General features: G+C 55.4%; 1 protein-coding gene across 2 annotated transcripts in view; it reads right to left on the reverse strand.

Annotated features, from left to right (window-relative positions):
* The window catches only part of BRSK1 (BR serine/threonine kinase 1), a 21,020-nt gene extending 5,884 nt beyond the window's left edge, over positions 1 to 15,136 (reverse strand). The window contains exons 1-16 of one of the 2 annotated variants that reach the window (XM_018063079.1): positions 14,661 to 14,749; positions 13,095 to 13,189; positions 12,915 to 13,004; positions 10,760 to 10,900; positions 7,399 to 7,515; positions 7,287 to 7,320; positions 7,127 to 7,195; positions 5,482 to 5,628; positions 3,909 to 3,940; positions 3,458 to 3,628; positions 2,382 to 2,479; positions 2,007 to 2,166; positions 1,743 to 1,803; positions 904 to 1,270; positions 384 to 432; positions 168 to 291 (exon numbers count right to left, since the gene is read on the reverse strand). In XM_018063079.1, coding sequence (XP_017918568.1) covers positions 168 to 291; positions 384 to 432; positions 904 to 1,270; positions 1,743 to 1,803; positions 2,007 to 2,166; positions 2,382 to 2,479; positions 3,458 to 3,628; positions 3,909 to 3,940; positions 5,482 to 5,628; positions 7,127 to 7,195; positions 7,287 to 7,320; positions 7,399 to 7,515; positions 10,760 to 10,900; positions 12,915 to 12,946 — 1,602 coding nt within the window. In that variant the 5' untranslated portion in view covers positions 12,947 to 13,004; positions 13,095 to 13,189; positions 14,661 to 14,749. Of the gene's footprint in view, positions 1 to 167; positions 292 to 383; positions 433 to 903; positions 1,271 to 1,742; positions 1,804 to 2,006; positions 2,167 to 2,381; positions 2,480 to 3,457; positions 3,629 to 3,908; positions 3,941 to 5,481; positions 5,629 to 7,126; positions 7,196 to 7,286; positions 7,321 to 7,398; positions 7,516 to 10,759; positions 10,901 to 12,914; positions 13,005 to 13,094; positions 13,190 to 14,660 lie in introns of both variants that reach the window. The other variant, XM_018063078.1, reaches the window with a different exon arrangement.

Genomic DNA, 19,149 nt, shown 5'->3' on the forward strand with positions numbered 1-19,149 from the left:
CCTGCCTCCATGTCCCCACAGTGACCACCCCCAACTCTGGCTAGAAAACTACAAATCCCATGAGCCCCAAGGGGAACTCAGGCCAGCACTAAGGAGGTGAACCCCACAGGCTGCTGGGATTTGTAGTTCTGCGGAAGCCAGGGTGCATGGGGACCCAGGCCCCTCACCGACAGGAAGGCGTGGACAATGTCCGCTTTGATGCTGCTGAGAGGTTTATCCTTTAGCACGAGGAATATTTGTTCTTCTTTGTCCAAGGAGATGAAGTTCCCGAACCAAGAGCGTTTTGCCAGCCTGAGTGGGAGCAGATAGGTTGGAAGTAGGTTGGGAGGAGGCTAAGGGAATCGCCCCTCTGTCCCCTCTCTTCCCTTCCCTGTCAGACTCACTCTGGAGAGGACTCTGGCGTCAAACTGGACATCTCCTCGGCAGTGGGGACTGGGGAAGAGAGAGCAAGGTCAACACGCGTCCATCACCTGGTGTCCAGCACACAGACCACCAGGGACCTCCACCCAGGGAGTCCAGACCCCAGAGTCTGTTCACGTCCCAGCAGTTAAACCCCCAAAGGATCGCACGCTGCGTGACGTTCTCTCCAGGGCTGTGGCCCCTGGTTGAGCCACACCTTCTGGGGTTGGGGCTTGCTAGCCATGAGCCAATGGGAAGGTGAGTATGAGCACTAAATGGGCGTGTCCTTCCAACGAGCTCCTCCTCCAGAGTTGGAGGCTCGACCTGCCTCTACCCAACACCTTCATCTCTGCTCCCAACAGCACCTTCTCATAGGTCGTGGGAGTCCAGGCCCCCGGCCTGGTTCTTCCTTGGGGACCCAGATGTTAGGCCCCAGCCCCCACCCACATTAGAGCTCAGGAGTCCACGTCCCCGGCCCCTTCAACCTCAAAGGACACCCCGTACCCTGCATCTTGCGCCGGTGAAAGCGGGGGGAGCCCAGGAAACTGTTGCGGATGGAGTTGAGACGACTCCTCCAGGCAGCTCCTCCGACTCCGCCGCCGGGGCTGGGGGGCGGCGTTGTCCCTGGGGTCCCCGTGGGGCTGGCCCGGGGCGTGTGCAGGGGCGAGTGCAAAGGGGTCCCCCCGGAGGAGCGCGGGGAGCCTGGGGGGCCAGGCAGGGGTGTGGAGCGGGCACTAGGGGGCGGGGGCTGCTCCCCGGCGCCCCCACCCCTGGGGCCCCGAGAAGGCAGCGTCTGCGTTTTGGAAGTCGGTGAGCCCCCACCCCGGGCCTCATCTCCAGTAGGCTCCGGCGAGAAGGAAAAGACCGGACTCTGTAGAGCAGTGGCGTACAGTGAGAGAGCGGACTACAACTCCCAGGACACCCTAGGAGCCCCACAGGCACACACATACAGGGGTGTACCCCAAAGCATGATGGAACTTGTAGTCCAAGTATTTCCCCAACACCCCCACCCCCACTCCCACTGTTGAGCTGGGCAGGGACTTTTTTTTATCATGGTCAGGCACTGTAAACCCAGCAGTGGCAAGAACAGAATAGGTGCTCAGCTAACTGGTTAAATGAATAAACAGGACCCTTCAGGCACACTGAAAACCCAACCCTGTTAACGTGGGAAACGGTCAGTCAGTGGACTGAAATACTAACGAGGCCTCAGGTCTTTGGCTCTTCTGGGACAAGGAGGCAACGTCCCAGGACTTCATGGGAATTATAATTTCTGCTGCTTCAGCTTTGCTCCACAGGGTCTTCACTCCCTTACCCCCCTTAATCCATCTGGGACCTGGCCTTACCCTTGGGCTGCTCAGGGGACTGGACGACAGACCAGTGGAGGCTCCACTGACACTACGGGATCTGAAAAAAATCAGGTGGGAGGGTTTCGGAAGGCTCAGTGCCTTTTCCCTTCCACACTCCTGCAAGATGAGAAGGTGAGGCCCAGAGAGGGGAGGAGGCTTGTCCCAGTCACACGGCACCTCTGAGGTGGGTGCAGCATTGGAGCCCTGAACTCTCTCTCCACCCAGGGCTGTGCGTTTCAGTGGAGGGGCGGGGGCTCCCACCTCTGGCTGTGCTGGGCCATCTCCAGGGCCCGTCGAGTGGGCACCGGGGAGCCACCACCCCCAGCATCTGTGATGCTCAGGACTTCCATGGACTTCCGCTCTGGCCGCCGCTTCCCATGACGGCTCAGCATGGGGGAATCCACACGCTTCCGAGGCGGGTCTGCGGGCCGAGAGTATCATCCCGATCAGAGGGTGCACTGAAATAGCTGGGCATGACACTCATACAGACGTGGAAACAGGCTCAGAGTGGAGAGGGGCTTTGACCAGGGTCTCAGGGCAAGTCAGGGAATCTAAAGTTAGAAGCTCAAGGCCTGCAGCCCCTCCGTCCCTCCCTGGGGAATCTGGGGTCTGGACTCCCCGGCCTGCCCTTCTCACCAACATCATTCCGGGGAGGCAGGTCCTGATCCTCACAGCTGGGGTACCGTTCCTTTCGATCCAAAAGCAGGTAGTATATCATCTTCTCTTGGTTCTCCCTGTGGGGGGTGGGGGCAGGAGAGCACTGGGGTCAGAGGTCAGGTCCCAGCGTTGGTCTCATCCCCTCCTTGTGTCTGTGGCTCTGTGGGGCTCCGTGCATCAGGCTCTCTGTCCATGGCTCCATTTTCTAACAACAGGGTTGGTCCCTTGGTCCCAGTATATATCTCAGCCTCACTTTACTTAGTGATATAAAAATGATGCTAATGCGGCTCCTTTCCTCCCTTGAAATCTCTGATATTAGTACTTGGATCTGAAGTTCTGTGTCTCTATAGGAGGTTTTCTGAGAGACTGTATTCTTGTATTTAAGGGCTTCCCTGGTGGTGCAGAGGTTAAAGCGTCTGCCTGCAATGTGGGAGACCTGGGTTCGATCCCTGGGTCGGGCAGATACCCTGGAGAAGGAAATGGCAACCCACTCCAGTATTCTTGCCTGGAGAATCCATGGATGGAGGAGCTTGGTGGGCTACAGTCCACGGGGTCGCAAAGGGTTGGACACTACTGAGCGACTTCACTTTCACTTTCAATGTGGCTCAGTTAGTAACATCTGCCAGCAATGCAGGACACCCAGGTTCAATATCTAGATGGGGAAGATCCCCTGGAGAACGGCAACCTATGCCAGTATTCTGGCCTGGAGAATGCCATGGACGGAGGAGCTTGGCGGGCTGCAGTCCACGGGGTCGAAAAGGGTCGGACACCACTGAACAACTAACACTTTGACTTGAACACCTGAGCACTTGCTACGTGTAAGCACTGTGTGAGGCACTGAGTCGTCCTCAGCACCTGTTCGGTTTTTGGCATCGTTTCTCCTCCCCACTGGTCCTACCACCCACCTCCGCCTGGCTCCCCCTGGAACAGCTCCACGGCCCTTCCAGTGGCCAGGCCTCCCCAGGAGGGTCTCTGTCTGTGGGTGCCCGGCAGACTGCGGGGGGACCCCCTCACCCCACGTGGCCAGGGTGTCTACCAGGATCGGGGGGTCTTACTCTTCACTGCGCAGCTCCCGGTGCAGCCGCTCGCGGTCCCTGAAGCAGCCCAGTGACGCCATGCTCTCCAGGACATCCGGGTCCAGCTCTCCGTTTGACGGCAGGCTCCGCATGGCCACACGGCGGCCCGGGGCTGGCTCCAGGCACGGATCCGGCTCGTGTTTCCCGCCCCTGGAGAGGAGAAGAATCATAGGGAACCGGGCGTCTCCTACGTCTCCTAAAGCGGAGGCTCTGGGGTCCCCCGTCCCAGCCTGCTCCTTTATTGGGAACCCCGGAGTCAGGGCCCCAGCACACCTCCACCTCAGATCCAGGAGTCCAGACCCCCAGCCCCTCCTCATTCAGGACCCTTGGCACCCCGCTCCCTAGCGGGCTCTCCTACTTTGGGGGCCCTTGATATTTGGGGTCCTCTCCTTCCCCCTAGGACCCAGTTGTCCAGTTCCCTCATACTCACAGGTACCAGGGGTGTTTCTGAATTTGCTCCAGCTGTGAGGGGCGTGGTTGGTAGAGAAGCAGAAGTGAGGTCGTTTGAACACAGCACGTGCGCAATTAAAGTTGCCTAGGTGGCGTTGGGGGGTCCCTAACGCGCCCCGCAAAGGGCGGGCAGCACGCCGGCTCATGTCTCCCCCTAGTGGCGGCTCGCGGCGCAGCCTGACTATTGCGGAGGGCGGGGGCGGGGAGGGGGCTGGCTACATCTCTCGCATGCGCATGCGCAGTGGCATCCTGCCCACGCTCCACACCGCCTTGCAAGGGCCAGTATGCGCATGCGCCCTCCCAAGTTGGGGGGTGGTGTGTGTTTTTTTTTTTGGTGTGGGGTGTGTCAGTGTGTCAGTGTGTTTGTCCAGTATGCACATGCGGCCTCTCGGGTGTGTGTCTGTGTGTGTGGTGGGTGTGTGTGTCCACTATGCACATGCATCCTCTTGCGTGTGTGTGTGTGTGTGTGTAGTGTGGTGTGGTTGTGTCTACTACGCACATGTGTCCTCTCATGTTTGTGTCTGTGTATGTGTGTCTGTCTCTGTGTATGTGTGTGTGTGTGGGTGTGGTGTGGTGTGTGTCTGTGTGCATATGTGTGTGGTATGGTGTGTGTCTACTACGCACATGCGTTTGTGTGTGTGTGTGGTGTGGTGTGTGTGTGGTGTGGTGTGTGTGTCTGTGTGCATATGTGTGTGGTATGGTGTGTGTCCACTACGCACATGCGTTTGTGTGTGTGTGTGTGATGTGGTGTGGTGTCTACTATGCACATGCGTCCTCTCATGTTTGTGTGTGTGTGTGTGTGTGTGTGGTGTGGTGTGTGTGTCTGGTGTGGTGTGTGTCCACTATGCACATGCATCCTCTTGCGTTTGTGTGTGTGTGTGGTGTTTGTATGCATGTGTGTGTGTGGTGTGGTGTGTCTACTATGCACGTGTCCTCTCATGTTTGTGTGTGTGTGGTGTGGTGTGTGTGTGTGTCTGGTGTGTGTCACGTGTCCACTATGCACATGCATCCTCTCATGTTTGTGTGTATGTCTATGTATGTCTGTGTGTGTGTGTGTGTGGTGTGGTGTGGTGTGTGTCCACTATGCACATGCGTCTTCTCGCGTTTGTGTGTGTGTGTATGGTGTGGTGTGGTGTGGTGTGGTGTGTGTGTGTGTGTGTGTGGTGTGGTGTGTCCACTATGCACATGCGTCCTCTCATGATTGTGTGTGTGTCTGTGTGTCTGGTGTGGTGTGTGTCCAGTATGCACATGCATCCTCTCGCATTTGTGTGTGTGTGTGTGTGGTGTGGTGTGTCTACTATGCACATGTGTCCTCTCATGTTTGTGTGTGTGTGTGTGTGTGGTGTGGTGTGTGCATGTTGTGTGTGGTGTTTCCTCCTCCCCAGTCTGGAGTGGCAGGTGGGCAGGACCCAGGATGGGGCTCAGCCCGCAGCCCCGCTCCCAGCTGCTGCCTCGGGGGTGGAGGGCCGGGTCCTGGAAACCTGTCCCCATGGCTGCCCCGGGGACTCTGTCCCCCCCTCCCGCCGGCCCTCCACGCCCGTCCCCCAACTCACGCTGAGCCTCTTCTCCGGCTCCACTTCAATCATCCCCCGCAGCAGGCTCTGGCAGTCTGGAGGGATGAAGTGGGGCATGTGGAAGACGCCCCGTTTCACCTTCTCCAGCAGCTGGCGGAGGTTGTCGTCGTCGAAGGGCAGAGCCCCCTGCATGAGGAATGACAGGTCCCCTTACACACAGAGCTCAGCGTATGCCAGACGAGTGCCTAAGCGCTTCACACGCAGCGACACGGTCAGGCCTCGCCACGAGCCCCTGGAGGTGGGGAGCTGTCTCCACTTTACAGATGGGGAAACTGAGGCACGGAGGCATCCAGCCATTTGCACAAGACCGCCTAAATCTGAAGTGGCAGAGCAGCGATTTGGCAATGGGTGGTGTGTCCAGCACCTAAAAGGCTGTGGCTGTAGCTTGGAGCCTGTCCTTTAAAAACACGCTTCTCCCCAGGTTAGAGAGGGTAGGTAATCTTCATTCATTCAACAAGGACCGCGCCTCCGTTACACGTCGGGGGTCCAGTGGTGAACAAAGCAAGCCCTTGACTGCCTGCTGCTCACACCCAGAGTGGGAGAGGCTGGTGACGGAGCAAACAGCCCTACAGTGACCGGGTGCCTGAGGCGACACTGGACTGGGATAGGCAGACCAGACCGAGCGAGGGCTGTGGGGATCTGGGGGTGCAGCAAGTTGAGTGGTGGCCCCCCAGAATGCCTGTCTACCTGGAACCTCAGAATGTGACCCTGTTTACAATTACATCTCTGCAGATGTAATTCATGGAGGATCTGGAGGTGACCTCCTCCAGGCTTTTGGGAAGGGGGCCCTAAATCCAGTGCCTGGAAGAGGTGGGGCGAGCACAGAGACACCCTTCAAGGACTGACACACACAATGACAGCTCTGTTAACCTCCAGGGAGTAGACAGCCTCCCGCTGGGAAATCTGACCTCATGGCAGGAGGGAGGGGGCCCCGGGGAGGCCTCCTGGAAGGGCAAAGATTGAGCTGAGAGGCAAAAGAACTCTATTGTTAACCAGGTGAGCAACAGGGCCAGCAGGGACAAGACAGTAGGTGCAAAGGCCCTGTGGTCGGAGCTCACGTTCCCCAGTTTGGTTCTATTAACCCACTTGTTGTTCAGTCCCTGTCACGTCTGACTCTTTGCGTATCCGTGGAGTGTAGTCCACCAGGCTCCTCTGTCCATGGGGTTTCCCAGGCAAGAATACTGGAGTGGGTAGCCATTTCCTTCTCCAGGGGAATCTTCCCGGACCAGGGATCAAACCTGTGTCTCTTGCAGTGGCAGGTGGATTCTTGACCACTGATCCACCAGGGACGCCCCTATTAATCCCTACGATATTGTAACACCCTAGGATCAGTTAGTAAGCAGCTGCTCGCCGGAGTGCTCCAAGTCCTCCTGGCCTCGCCATCCCTTCCCAGGGGACCCTCCAGACTTTCTCACAGTTCTTTAACCAGATGGTTACCTCCAGGCACAGAGAGGGGCGCCCCCGGGATTTTGCTCTGTTGGTAAATACCCCCCCACATGTTCCTGGTACCAGTTAAATATCTGGGAGACAACCCTTGAGTTGAGGGTGGAAGTAGATATTCTGTGTTTCCAGCAGGCAGAGGACTGTTCTAGAAATGGGGCAGGAGAGGCAAGGACGACCTTACCACGAGCAGGGCAAAGAGGATGACTCCGCAGCTCCACATGTCAGCCCGGCGGCCATCGTACTTCTCGCCCTGGGAGGAGAAGGGCCGGCTCTGACGCTCACCTCTCCCGGGCCCCCAACCCCTGCCCGCTCCTCTCCCCCTCTGCCCGCCCCTCGCTTACCTTAATCACCTCCGGGCACGCATAGTGGGGGGACCTGAGGGACAGAGGGCGTGTGAGCCTCTGGCGGGCTTCTACCCGCTCCCTGGGGCGCAGGTGGCGGGCCCCCACTCACCCACAGCTGGTCTCCAGAAGGCTGTCCCCCACTTGCAGGGACGCCATGCCAAAGTCTGCGATGCGGATGTTGTTTTTCTCGTCCAGAAGCAGGTTCTCGGGCTTCAGGTCTCTGTGGCTGAGACAGGATGGTGGGGCTCAGGCCTCTGGCCTCTTCCCAGAGTCTGAGGACCAACCCCCCACCCCACCCCCACTCACTGTCTCTCAGAGGGGGATCGTATCTGGCAACTTCTAGTTAGGGACCTTTGCAAACATTCCCCAAAGCAGACACAAGAATATACAAAGCCCCATGCACCCACCCACTAGCTTCACCCATTATCAGCTCGAGGCGTATCTCCTCTAATCTCCACCCCTACATACGCTCTCCTTCCCCCACTGGACGATTTTGCAGGAGACCTCCAGACGGTGTATCATTTTATCCACAGATATTTGAATATGTGCGAAGCGATCTTTCTTTGAGGTAAGCAGGCCTGGTACTGAGCTGGCTCTTAAAATATTCAAATATTTCAGGGCTTCCCTGGTGGCTCAGTGGTAAAGAATCCGCTGCCAATGCAGGAGACTGGAGTCCGATCTCCGAGCCGGGAAGATCCCACGTGCCGCGGAGCAACTAAGCCCCTGGGCCACAGCTGTGCAGCCTGAGCTCTGGAGCCAGGAGGGGCAGCTCCTGAAGCCCGCACGCCCCGGAGCCCATGCTCCACAGCACAAGGAGCCACCGGAGTGGGAAGCTCTCCCAGCATGACTAGAGAGGGGCCACCGCGCCACAACCAGGGAAAATCTCGTGCAGCCACCAAACCCCGCACAGCCAAAAGCAAACAACATTTTTGAAAAATTCAAATATTTCAGGAAATTCCCTGGTGGTCCAGTGGTTAGGACTCTCGGCTTCCACTGTAGGGAACAGAGGTTGAATTCCCCGATCAGGGAACTAAGATGCCATGTGGCCCAGCCAGAAACAAAACAAAAATCAATATTTCAATACTGAACAATTAAAAAAAAAATACTGTCAACTAAAGCCCATCATTGCTTCCTCCTTCGCCCCCACCCCCCACCCCCTATCCTGGGACAAACTCCTCAGGATATACGGGTTAATGATGTCCCCAGGGAGGTGGGGCAGAAGGTTTTATAGTTTCTGTTGGAAGAGGTCCTTAACTGGGTCAGACTTGATAAATTTGTTGACTCCCGCCCCCTGGAGGCCAGTGTCTTTAATGTCAGAGTCCTGACACTTCTCAATAGCGAGGTGTTGACAATTTAAATGGGCTGCCTTTTCATCACCAAGCTTTGGTCCTAGGTCTCAGCTCCCTCAGCCTGATCCTCACCCCATCTCCAATCCCCTATCCCAGAGAGGGAGGTGTGCAAACAAACGAGGCTGAAAGATGATCTGGAGGCATCTATTTTGCACCTTAATTAATCATTAAAATGCTGCATATTGAATATCTTGTTTTGAGAGGTGAAAAGCAATTCAATGAGGAAAGGAAGATCTTTTCATACGGATGTCCTTATGCCAAAAAAAAGAAATGACCCTCAGCCTTTACCCTCCACCATATACAAAAATTAATTTGAAATGGACCTCAAGCCTAAATGTAAGAGCTAAAACTACACAACTTCTAGAAGAATACATCCGAGGAAACCTTATGACTTTGAGCTAGCAAGTATTTCTTTCTTTCTTTCTTTTTTTGGCCACATCCCATGGCATGTGGGATCTCAGTTTCCCAAGCAGGGATCTATCCAGTGTGCCCTGCAGTGGAAACACGGAGTTTTAACCACTGGACTGCCAGGGAGGTCCTTGGGCAAAATATTTCTAAAATAGGACAGAAAAAGCATGAATTGTAAAAGGAAAAAAACCCCACCAAACTGGCTTCATCAAAATGTGAAACCTTTGCTTTTCAGAAGGTATTGTTATAAAAATGCAAAAGCATGTCACAAACTGGGAGGAATTACTTGAAAAAAATAATGCATTTGATAAAAAGATTTGTTCTTAGAATAAGTAACTCTTGGGAGTTATTCCTAGAGTCATCCCTCATTCCTGGAATAAAGAACTCTTACAGCTCAATAATAGAAAGATAAACAACTCAATTAAAAATGGGCAAAGGATCTGAACAGACATTTCTCCAAGGAAGATATACAAACGGCCAATAAGCACATGAAAGGATGCTCAACATCATTAGCCATCAGGGAAATGCACATCAAAACCACAGTGAGATACCACTTCACACCCACTAGGATATGTAGAATCAAAAAGTCAGATAATAACAAGTGTTGGCAAGAGATTAGAACCCTCAGAGACTGCTGGTGGGGATGCTGAATGACACAGCTGCTTTGGAAAATGGGCTGGCCCTTCTTTCTTTATTTTTTGGCACGTCTTCAAAAGGCTAAATATAGAGTTCCCATATGACCCAACAATTCTGTTCTTGTTTAGTTGCTAAGTTGTATCCAACTCTTTTATGACCCCATGGATTGTATCCTGACAGGCTCTTCTGTCCATGGGATTTTCCAGGCAAGAATGCTGGAGTGGGTTGCCATTTCCTTTTCAAGGGATCTTCCCAACCCAGGGATTGAACCTCATCTCCTGCTTAGCAGGCTGATTCCATACTATTGAGCCACCTTGGAAGCCCTCCCCAACAATTCTGATCCTAGGTATGTACTCAAGAGAATTGAAAACACAGGTCACAGACCAAAACTTGTATGTAAATATTCATATGTCCACATTATTCATTATATCCAGAAACAAGAAACGACCAGCATGTTCACCAACTGGTAGATGGGTAAGCAAAATATGGCAGAGCCATAAGATGGAATATTACTCAGTGGTGAAAAGGAATGGGTGAACCTTGAAAGGATTTTGCTAAGTGAAAGAAGCCAGCCCCAGAAGGCCACACTGCTAGGAAATGTCCAGAACAGGTAAATCCACAGAGACAGGAAGTAGATTAGTGGTTTCCCAAGGCCGGGGATGGGGGGAGGTGACTGCTTAATGGGTACAGGGTAATGATTTTGGGGGTGATGAAACGTTCTAAAATTACATAGTAGTGATGCACGTCATTGCAAATATACTCAAAACTACTGAATTGTACGCTCCGAAGGGTGGAGTTCATGCTGTAAGAAGCTTTTTTGTTTCTTTCGGTTTTTTGCCACACAGCGCAGCTGGCATGATCTTAGTTCCCTGACCAGGGAACGAACCTGTGCCCCCTGCAGTGGAGGCATGGAGTCCCACCGGACCGCCAGGGAATTCCCTATGACGTGTGACTTACGTCCCAATTTTGGAAAAGCAGGCTGCAGCACTCTGGCTTCCAGTCACTCTGCTATACGCTCCCAAGGGCCTGCCTTCTGGGTAGTGCTTGTCCCAGCCTCCCCTCAAGCTGCCCCCTCACCAGATGGAGTAGCTGTGGCAGAAGTCCAGTGCCGACACGATCTGGCGGAAGAACTTCCGGGCCTCCTTGGGGGTCAGCCTCCCCTTCTTCACCAGGTAGTCGAACAGCTCACCTCCAGACACGTGCTCCAGAACGAGGTACCTGGGGGACATGGAGGGGGCAGAGGGCTGGAAGGGGCATGTGGAGGACCAAAGAGCCTGACCTCCTTCTTCCAAAAGTACAAGCGCTCAATGCCATTGGCCCTGGAGGCAGAGGACCCCAATTCCCACGAGTCCCCGGGAGGAGGCGGCTCCAATTTCCACTGGCCTCTGGGAAGCAGAAACTCAATTCCCATTAGCCCTGGCCAGCATGTCAATTTCACAGGTCAACACTCTGACTAGTTTTCCTCGGGAGATGAGGCAATTCCATTAGCACCTGGAGGTCAGAGATCCCAGTTCTCACAGGCCCCTAGGAAATACAGCCCCGTATTTCCATCAGCCTCTGGGAAGCCAAAGTTCTCATTTTCATTAGTGTCTGGGATGCAGATAATGGAATTCTAATCTATTCTTGGGAAATGACACTTGCAATGTGTACCAATTCAACGGTCAACATCCGTGAGGTAAAGACTACAACTCCCATCAGCCCCTGAGAAGTAAAGACTCCAATTCCCATCAGTCCTTGAGAGAAAGAGACAGTCTCATCGGCCTCTGGGAAGTCAAAATTCAATTCCCATCAGCCCCCTTGGCAGCACAGATTCCCATGTCAACTTCAAGAGTAATAATACTTTGACTCCCAGTTGTTTCTGGAGATAAGGCAACTTCATTAGTACTTGGAAGAAAGAGATCCCCTCGATTCTCACAGGACTTTAGGCAATAAAGACCACACCACCTCCACCTACTCCCATTAGCCCCTGCGCAGGGAAGCCTCTTATTCCCATAAGTCTCTGAGATGAAGAAACTAGAATTCTCATTAACTGTTGGCAAAAAGAGATTGGCGTGTGCACCAATCTAAGTCAACTTCCCTGAAGTGAAAGACTACAACTCCCTTCAGGCCTGAGAGGTTAAAAACTCCCAACTCCCATAAGGCTCTGGGACATGGAGACTCCTAATTCCCATCAGCCACCTGGATTTTAAAGACTCCAAATCCCATCAGGCTCTGGGAGGCTAAACCTCTAATTCCCATTAGCCCCAGGAAAACAAAAGCTCAATTTCTATGAGCTCAGTGGAAGGCTGAGGTTCCTCTGTGAGACACCAAGTCCCACGGGCCCTCCTCCCTACAAGGATGGTGGAGTGACAGTGATAGCTCCACCAACGGGCAACAACGGCCCCTCCCTGCCGCTACACCTGGGGAAGCCTGAAGACTACAAATCCTATGAGCGCCTGGGGCCGGGTCAGCTTCCTTCCTGGGGAAATCCAGCCTCTGATGGGTGCTGGAGTCAGTTCAAACTGGGGACTGCGAGGTCAAGCAGCGGGGGTGTCCCCTCTCCTGGTGCCCAGTCCAGCTGTCCCTTGGGTCACCAGTCCGGACAAAGGCCTTTTGTCTGGGGCTGGGACAGCTGGACCCCACCCCCAACCTAAGGGGGGTAATCGACTTCCAGATACAGACTCAGACCTCCTGAGCAGACCCATTGCTGGGGTGTCCAGTCATAACATCCAGAGTTATGCTGCGGGAAGAAGGGAGTCTCCAGTGCTGCAGAGGAAGGGTTTGGGAAGAGGCAGGATTCACTGAGCCTGGGCCTTTGCCAGGCCCCACTGCCCTAGCACATGGGAAGGGCAGGGGATCTGCCCTTAGCAAGTCAGATCTGGCTGAGGGCACCCAGATTATGCGATACAGAGTGTTCCCCACAGCGCAGCAGGACAAGGGATGGGGGCTGGGGAGGAAGGGGGAGGATCAGCCTTGTCCCCCATCAGGCATGGGGACGGCTCAGGCTTAGCTGCCCTGCTGCCAGGGTACAATCGGCCCAGAGCGTCAGGCCAGGTCAGCATGGGAACATGGAGGATTATGAGTGTGTGTGTGTGGGGGGGGTTGTCCTTGCGCAGCAGGGACGGTACTAGACTTTCAGTGGCCCGGCCAAGAGAGCTTAAGTTTCCCCTGGCCCCTGCAGGCCTTGATTCTAGAAACGTCCCGCCCTGGGAACTCGGGGAGGATGCATGGAGGGCTGGGTATCTATAAATACCTACAAATATTTCTTGTTCTCGTAGACGTCATGGAGTTTGAGGACGTGCGGGTGCTCGATGAGCTTCAGGATGGCTATCTCCCGCTCCACCTGGGGAAAAGGAACGGCGGGCGGTCAGCCTTGCCTCCCTCCCTGTCCCCAGCCCCAAAGGGTCCCCTCTCCCCCAACGCACAGACTCACCTTCATCAGCACCGACTCAGACAGCTTCTCCCGGTTCACGATCTTGATGGCCACCTTCTGGCCCGTGATGCAGTGGACCCCGAGTTTAACCAGACCTAGGGGATGGGACGGAAAATGTGGGGGGCACTCTCAGTGCAGTCTCCTCACCTCTGGCTCCTGAGCGCCCCCTTGTCAACCTGCTTCCTCCTTCTTCCCCTCCTGGCTTGGTTTACGGTGACCCGAATCACCCTGACCTGAACTCCTGGGGACTGACAGCAGCCATTCCCGCCAGACACAACTCTCTTTCCACTCCTTGTTGTCCAATTCTGTCCCTTCTGGTTGCCATCCACCTACCTGCCTCCCCCCTCCTCCACAGCCATCCTGGACTCTCCGTCCTTCCCGTGTGCCCCTTCAAGTTCACCTCTCCACACCGTCTTGCCTCGCTGGGTCACCACAGTTTTGTGTCCTCCAATCTACCTCCTTCAGACAAACCTCTCTCTCTCTCTCTCTCAGCCCATCACTTCCTTGAGTTCTCTGCCCTTTAATCTTCTGGAGACACCATGTCTCTTAAGGAATATAATCTTGTGATTGCCCCCTTCCCAGACCATCCTCCTCCACCTCCTCTCAAACCCAGACCTCTCAAGCCCTTTCTTTGATCTTTTAAAAACAGCAGCTGCAGCTGGAAGCATGCACACCCCAAGGGTATGCCCACTCCCCAATGTTAAGCCCCAAACCCAGGAATGCAGGCCCCCAGCCCCCTCCACCTTCAGACCCAGGAGTCTGAGCCCCCAGCCCCTCCTCCCTCAGACCCTCAAGTCCAGGCTCATGGCCCCTTCCTCCCCCACAACTCAGGAACTGAAGTCAGCAACACCTTCACACTTTTTGCCCCGGGATGCAGAGTCTGACCCTCCCCCAGGCCTGGCCCCTGGTCCCCGAAGCTCTGGCCCAGAACTCAGGTGTTCAGCTCCTGTCTTACACCCACCCACCGCCCACCTGGCAAGAAAGAGGTTAAGGAGGTTAAGCAACAACAGAAGATGACTGCCTCCCACCCCCAGTCCACAGCCACCCCTGAGGGATTTGCCTCCTGCGTCCACCTTTCCACCCCCCCCCCCACCCCGTCCCCACTCTGAGCCAGCATGCCGGAGAAAGGGCAGGATGCTGGAGACCCCATCGCCCCAGCCTCAGTGCCCCTGTCACCCCGACAGAGGCCCTTTGCGGCCAGAGGACAGTGCGGAGAGATGCCGCTTCAGGAGGCGCGCCCCCATGCCAGCGCCTCGCCCCAGCCTGCGGCTGTACTGCACCAAGGACCTGGGCTCTCGGCCGGGACCCTGGCTGCAGGCCGAGGTCCCTTGCCCACGCTGGGGCCGGACTCTCCAACCTCTGCCCCCAAAGCGGGGGAGCCTTGGGCCCCTCACCTCCCCCAGGAGTCGGGACCCCAGAGTCCGAGCCTTCACCCCCTCAGCCTGGAGACCCGGCAGTCTGGACCCCGAGTCCCTTCTCTGAGAGGGACTCGGGGGCCCGGGAGCCCCGCTCTCTGCCCCCATCCCCCCCTCACCCCCACCCCGGGTGCCCCCTCCCTTGGCTCACCTGTCTGTCCTTTGCCCAGCGTCTTCTCCAGCCGATAGGGGCCCACATACTGGGCGTGCTGGGGTGGGTGTGGGTGTGGGTGTGGGAGGTGGTAGGCGGGGGAGCCCCCGCCCCCATCCTTGCCCCCGGACGACATGATGCCCTTGGTCCCGGCCCGACCGGCCCCCGGCCGCCCCCCCTGCGGCCAGTCGCCCCGTCCCTCCGGTGGGGGCCGGCGGCCGCTCCGTCCCGGCCCCCCCGGCTGCCCCCCACCTCTCCGGGGGTCCCCAGGGGGCTGGGCTGGGCCCCCCCCGGTCGGCGGGCCGCGGAGTTGGGGGAGGGGGGGCTGGCCCGGGGGGGTCAGGCCCCGGGAGTCAGCATGGCCCGGGGGGGCTGCGCGGCCCCCCCTCCCCAGCCCGTTTCTGGCCGGCCCCCCCTTCCTGCGCCTCCCCCCGCCGGGGGGGTCTGAGGTGCGGGCCGGCGGATGCTGCAGGCCGAGGTCCCCCCCGCCCCCCCACGCGCCCTCTCTCCTCCGCCTCCTCCTCCTCTCCGCCTCCCCCCGCCACCTCGTCCTTTCTCTCCGGCACGCTGACATCACCATCCGGGGACTCCGGGCCCTTCCCCAAAGTTAACCCTTTCGGAGGGGGAGGGGGAGCGGGGCAGGGGGCGGGCCTGGGCGCCGGAGCCGCGGAGACGCGTTGGGAGGATGCTGGGAGCGACGGAAGGATGCAGGAGGGACCACGGAGGCAGACGAGCGGGGCACACAGGAGGGGCCGAGCCGGGGCGACACAGAGGGAGACGGAGCCTGACACGGGTGGGGGAAGGAGACAGACGGCACGGGAGACGGGGACCGCCAGAACCGGGGCCGGGGCCGGACAGGCGCGCAGGCGGGCAGAGAGACAGGGAGACGGAGGAGAGGGGAGAAGGTGCCCGGGAGAGACAGAGGGATGGAGAAAATCAGAGAGAGAAATGGAGAGAGATAGGGGAAGGGAAAGAGAGGTGGAGAGGCAAGGAATGGGCTCGGGGTTGGGGGGGCGCGGGGGCTAGAGACACAGAGATATGGAGGGACAGCCCGGCAAAGAGATGAACCGAAAACAGCCAGAGACAGGGAGAGACTGGGAGTAATGGAGGAGAGAGACCGTGGTTGAGAGACAGAGAGATGGAGAGAGAAATGCACAGAAATAGAGGGACGGGGGCAGAGGGGACAAATACAGAGGTGGGGCACCGGGGGAAGGTGATGGGAAGGATGGAGGGTCAGAGAGAGGAGAAAAGTGGGAGAGAGGGAGACAGACAAGGGAGGGGGAACAGCAGAGAGATAGGTGGACAGAGAGCAAAGAGAGACAGATGGAGAGAGCGAGCAACAAACAAGCATAGAGCTGGGAACCCCAAAATATGGGGGGTAAACACAGGTGGAGGTCTAGATGCTGGGGGAGATAGGACAGATTGGAGGGACAGAGGGGAAAAAGGAGACAGAAGCAGGGAGAGAGAAAGAATTTGGGGAGTTGCTGATCCAATGCTCATCTTTGTTCCCCTTCACCCCCAATCTGCCCATTCCAGCCTCCTTTCCCCACTAGCACTGGGGCCCCATATCCACCTACAGATCAGGGTGATGTTTTTAAATATCTTGGATCCACACGTCCATTGAGAATACTCCACAATCCTCCTACAGAGAAATTTCCAGAACCCCTTGAGGTCCCTGTGAATTTTTTGGTCGCTATCTATTCTCTGGGTCCAGCATCAGATTCCCTAGCTCTTCATGTGGGCTCCACTATAACCGTATGTCCCCACTCTAGGTCATCCATGCGCTACAATCCTGTATCCCCACTCTTGGTCATCCGTGAACCTGTGCACAACTGGATTTCCGTGTGACCTGGGATTCCACTGTGTCAGATACCCAAGGATGTTAGGCCCCCGTGTCATGCCCAAGTCTCCTAGAGCATGTACCCATGAGCCTTAAGTCTCCTAGTCAACCACTCTCATTCCATGTTGCTATACTCCGTGCCGAATCTGAGCCAGACACTGATCCAAGTGGTGAGGCTACAGCAGTGAAGCAAGTCAACCAAGATCCTTGTCCCATGGACCTCTCACTGCAGTGGGTGAGGCCGGTAACAAGCAAGGTGAACAATCAATATACATGCTGGGAATTCCCTGGCGGTCCAGTGGTTACAACTCTGTGCTTCCACTGCAGAGGGTATGGCTTCCATCCCTGGTTGGGGAACTAATACCCCACAAGCTGTGAGGCCAAAAATCAAACTAAAGCAAGCCAACAAATGGAAAATACATGGTATGTTACAGAGTCATGATCAGTGACAAGGAGGAAACGAGGAGGGAAGGGGGACATGAAGTGTTTAAGATTGCATTTATGTATTCCTTGGCTGCACTGGCCCTTCGTGGTTGTGCACAGGCTTTCTCTAGCTGTAGCGAGAGGGGACTACTCTCTAGCTGCTGCGCACTGGCTGCTTTGTAGTGGTGTGCCTTGTTTTGGAGTACCAGCTCTAGGCACACGGGCCTCAACAGCTGTGGCTCTTGGGCTCTCGAACACGGGCTCAGCAGCTGTGGTACACGGGCTTAGTTGCCCCACAGCAAGTGGAATCTCCTGGACCAAGGATCAAACCCATGTCCTGTGCTTTAGCGTGTGGATTCTCAACCACTGGACCACCAGGGAAGTCCAGGAGGTGCTTCTTAAGTGATTTTTCTATGTGCTTTTCAATTACGGTGCCAAGAGAGGCCTCCTCGGTGAAGGGACATTGAAGGAAAATGAGGCCACGTGGATAAAGTACCAGGAGCCTTCCGGGCAGAGGAAGCAGCTGTGCGAAGGCCCTGGGGCAGAAGTGTGCCTGGTGTGTAACGGCAAGGCTGAAGTGTGGCTGGAGGGGAACAGGGGAGAGTGCAGTGGGAGGAAATAAGGTGAGGAAGCAGACCCAATAGGGCCTTCGAAGCAGGGTGACCAGGGGATTTCCTGGCAGTCCAGTGGCTAGATTTAGCACTTTCAGTGTTGGGTCATGGGTTGGATCCCTGGTCAGCGAACTAAGATCCTGTAAGCCGTATGATGTAACGCAAAAAAACAAAACAGAACCAAAAAAACCAGGGTGACCATATGTCCTGGTTTATGTCTTTTATTCTGTAATTATCAGTAGGGTCTGTTTCACTCTCAAGTGTCTTGTGGATGAAAAATTATATGGTCACCCTTCTTACTGGTCATTGTAAAGGCTATGGCTTTTATAGGGTACCCGGAGAGTTTTCATCTAGGCTACCATTATATTACACATATGTTCATACGTGTAATGACATGCACAATTACATGTCACAGGTACATATATTCAGCATTGTGTATCATAATGTATGTAAATAGTATTATAGTTAGATGGACTTTTACACACGTGTACATAGACACAGAAGTTGCACTGTGAAGAAAGCTGAGCGCCGAAGAATTGATGCTTTTGAACTGTGCTGTTGGAAAAGACTCTTGAGAGTCCCTTGGACTGCAAGGAGATCCAACCAGTCCATTCTGAAGGAGATCAGTCCTGGGTGTTCTTTGGAAGGAATGATGCTAAAGCTGAAACTCCAGTACTTTGGCCACCTGATGCGAACAGTTGACTCATTGGAAAAGCCCCTGATGCTGGGAGGGATTGGGGGCAAGAGGAGAAGGGGATGACAGAGAATGAGATGGCTGAATGGCATCACTGACTCGATGGACGCGAGTCTGAGTGAACTCTGGGAGTTGGTGATGGACAGGGAGGCCTGGCGTGCTGCGATTCATGGGGTCGCAAAGAGTTGGACACGAGTGAGCGACTGAACCGACTGACACAGGTACAGTAGGCTGCCTGTGTGTGCTCAGTCACTTAGTCATGTCCGATTCTTTGCGACCCCACAGACTGCAGCCCACCAGACTCCTCTGTCTATGGGATTTTCCAGGCAAGAATACTGGAATGGGTGGTCATTCCCTCCTCCAAGGTGGGGATCTTCCCAACCTAGGGATCGAACCTGCATCTCCTGCATTGCAGGCAGATTCTTTACCGCTGAGTCACCAGGGAATGCCCAAAGATGTCCATGTCGTAATTCTGTGAACCTGTGAATATGTCAACTTACTCAGCAAAAGGGTCTTTATAGATGTGATGGAGCTGAAAATCTTAGATGCGGAAAATTTCCTGGTTATTACATTGTGCCCTAAATGTAATCACAAGCATTCTTATGAGTCGGAAGCTGGAAGATCAGTCAGAGGAGGAGACAGGAGAAGGAAGGAAACCGAAGCCAAAATGGGGACGTCTCTGGTGGTCCAGGGGTCTGGGTTCAATTTGAGGTTAAGGAAATAGATCCCACATGGGGCAACCACAGCTAAGACCAGAGCAGAAAAAAAAAAAAAAAAGCCAAAATGATGTAGCCACAAACCAAGGAATGTGGGCAGCCTCTAGAAGTTGGAAAAGGCTGGGAAACAGATTCTTCCCTGGAGCCCCCGGAAGGAACACAACCTTGATTTTAACTACTTGAACTCAGTGAGACCCACTTTGGG

Source organism: Capra hircus, chromosome 18 (genome assembly GCF_001704415.2).
Source record: "Capra hircus breed San Clemente chromosome 18, ASM170441v1, whole genome shotgun sequence".
Classification (NCBI taxonomy): domain Eukaryota; kingdom Metazoa; phylum Chordata; class Mammalia; order Artiodactyla; family Bovidae; genus Capra; species Capra hircus.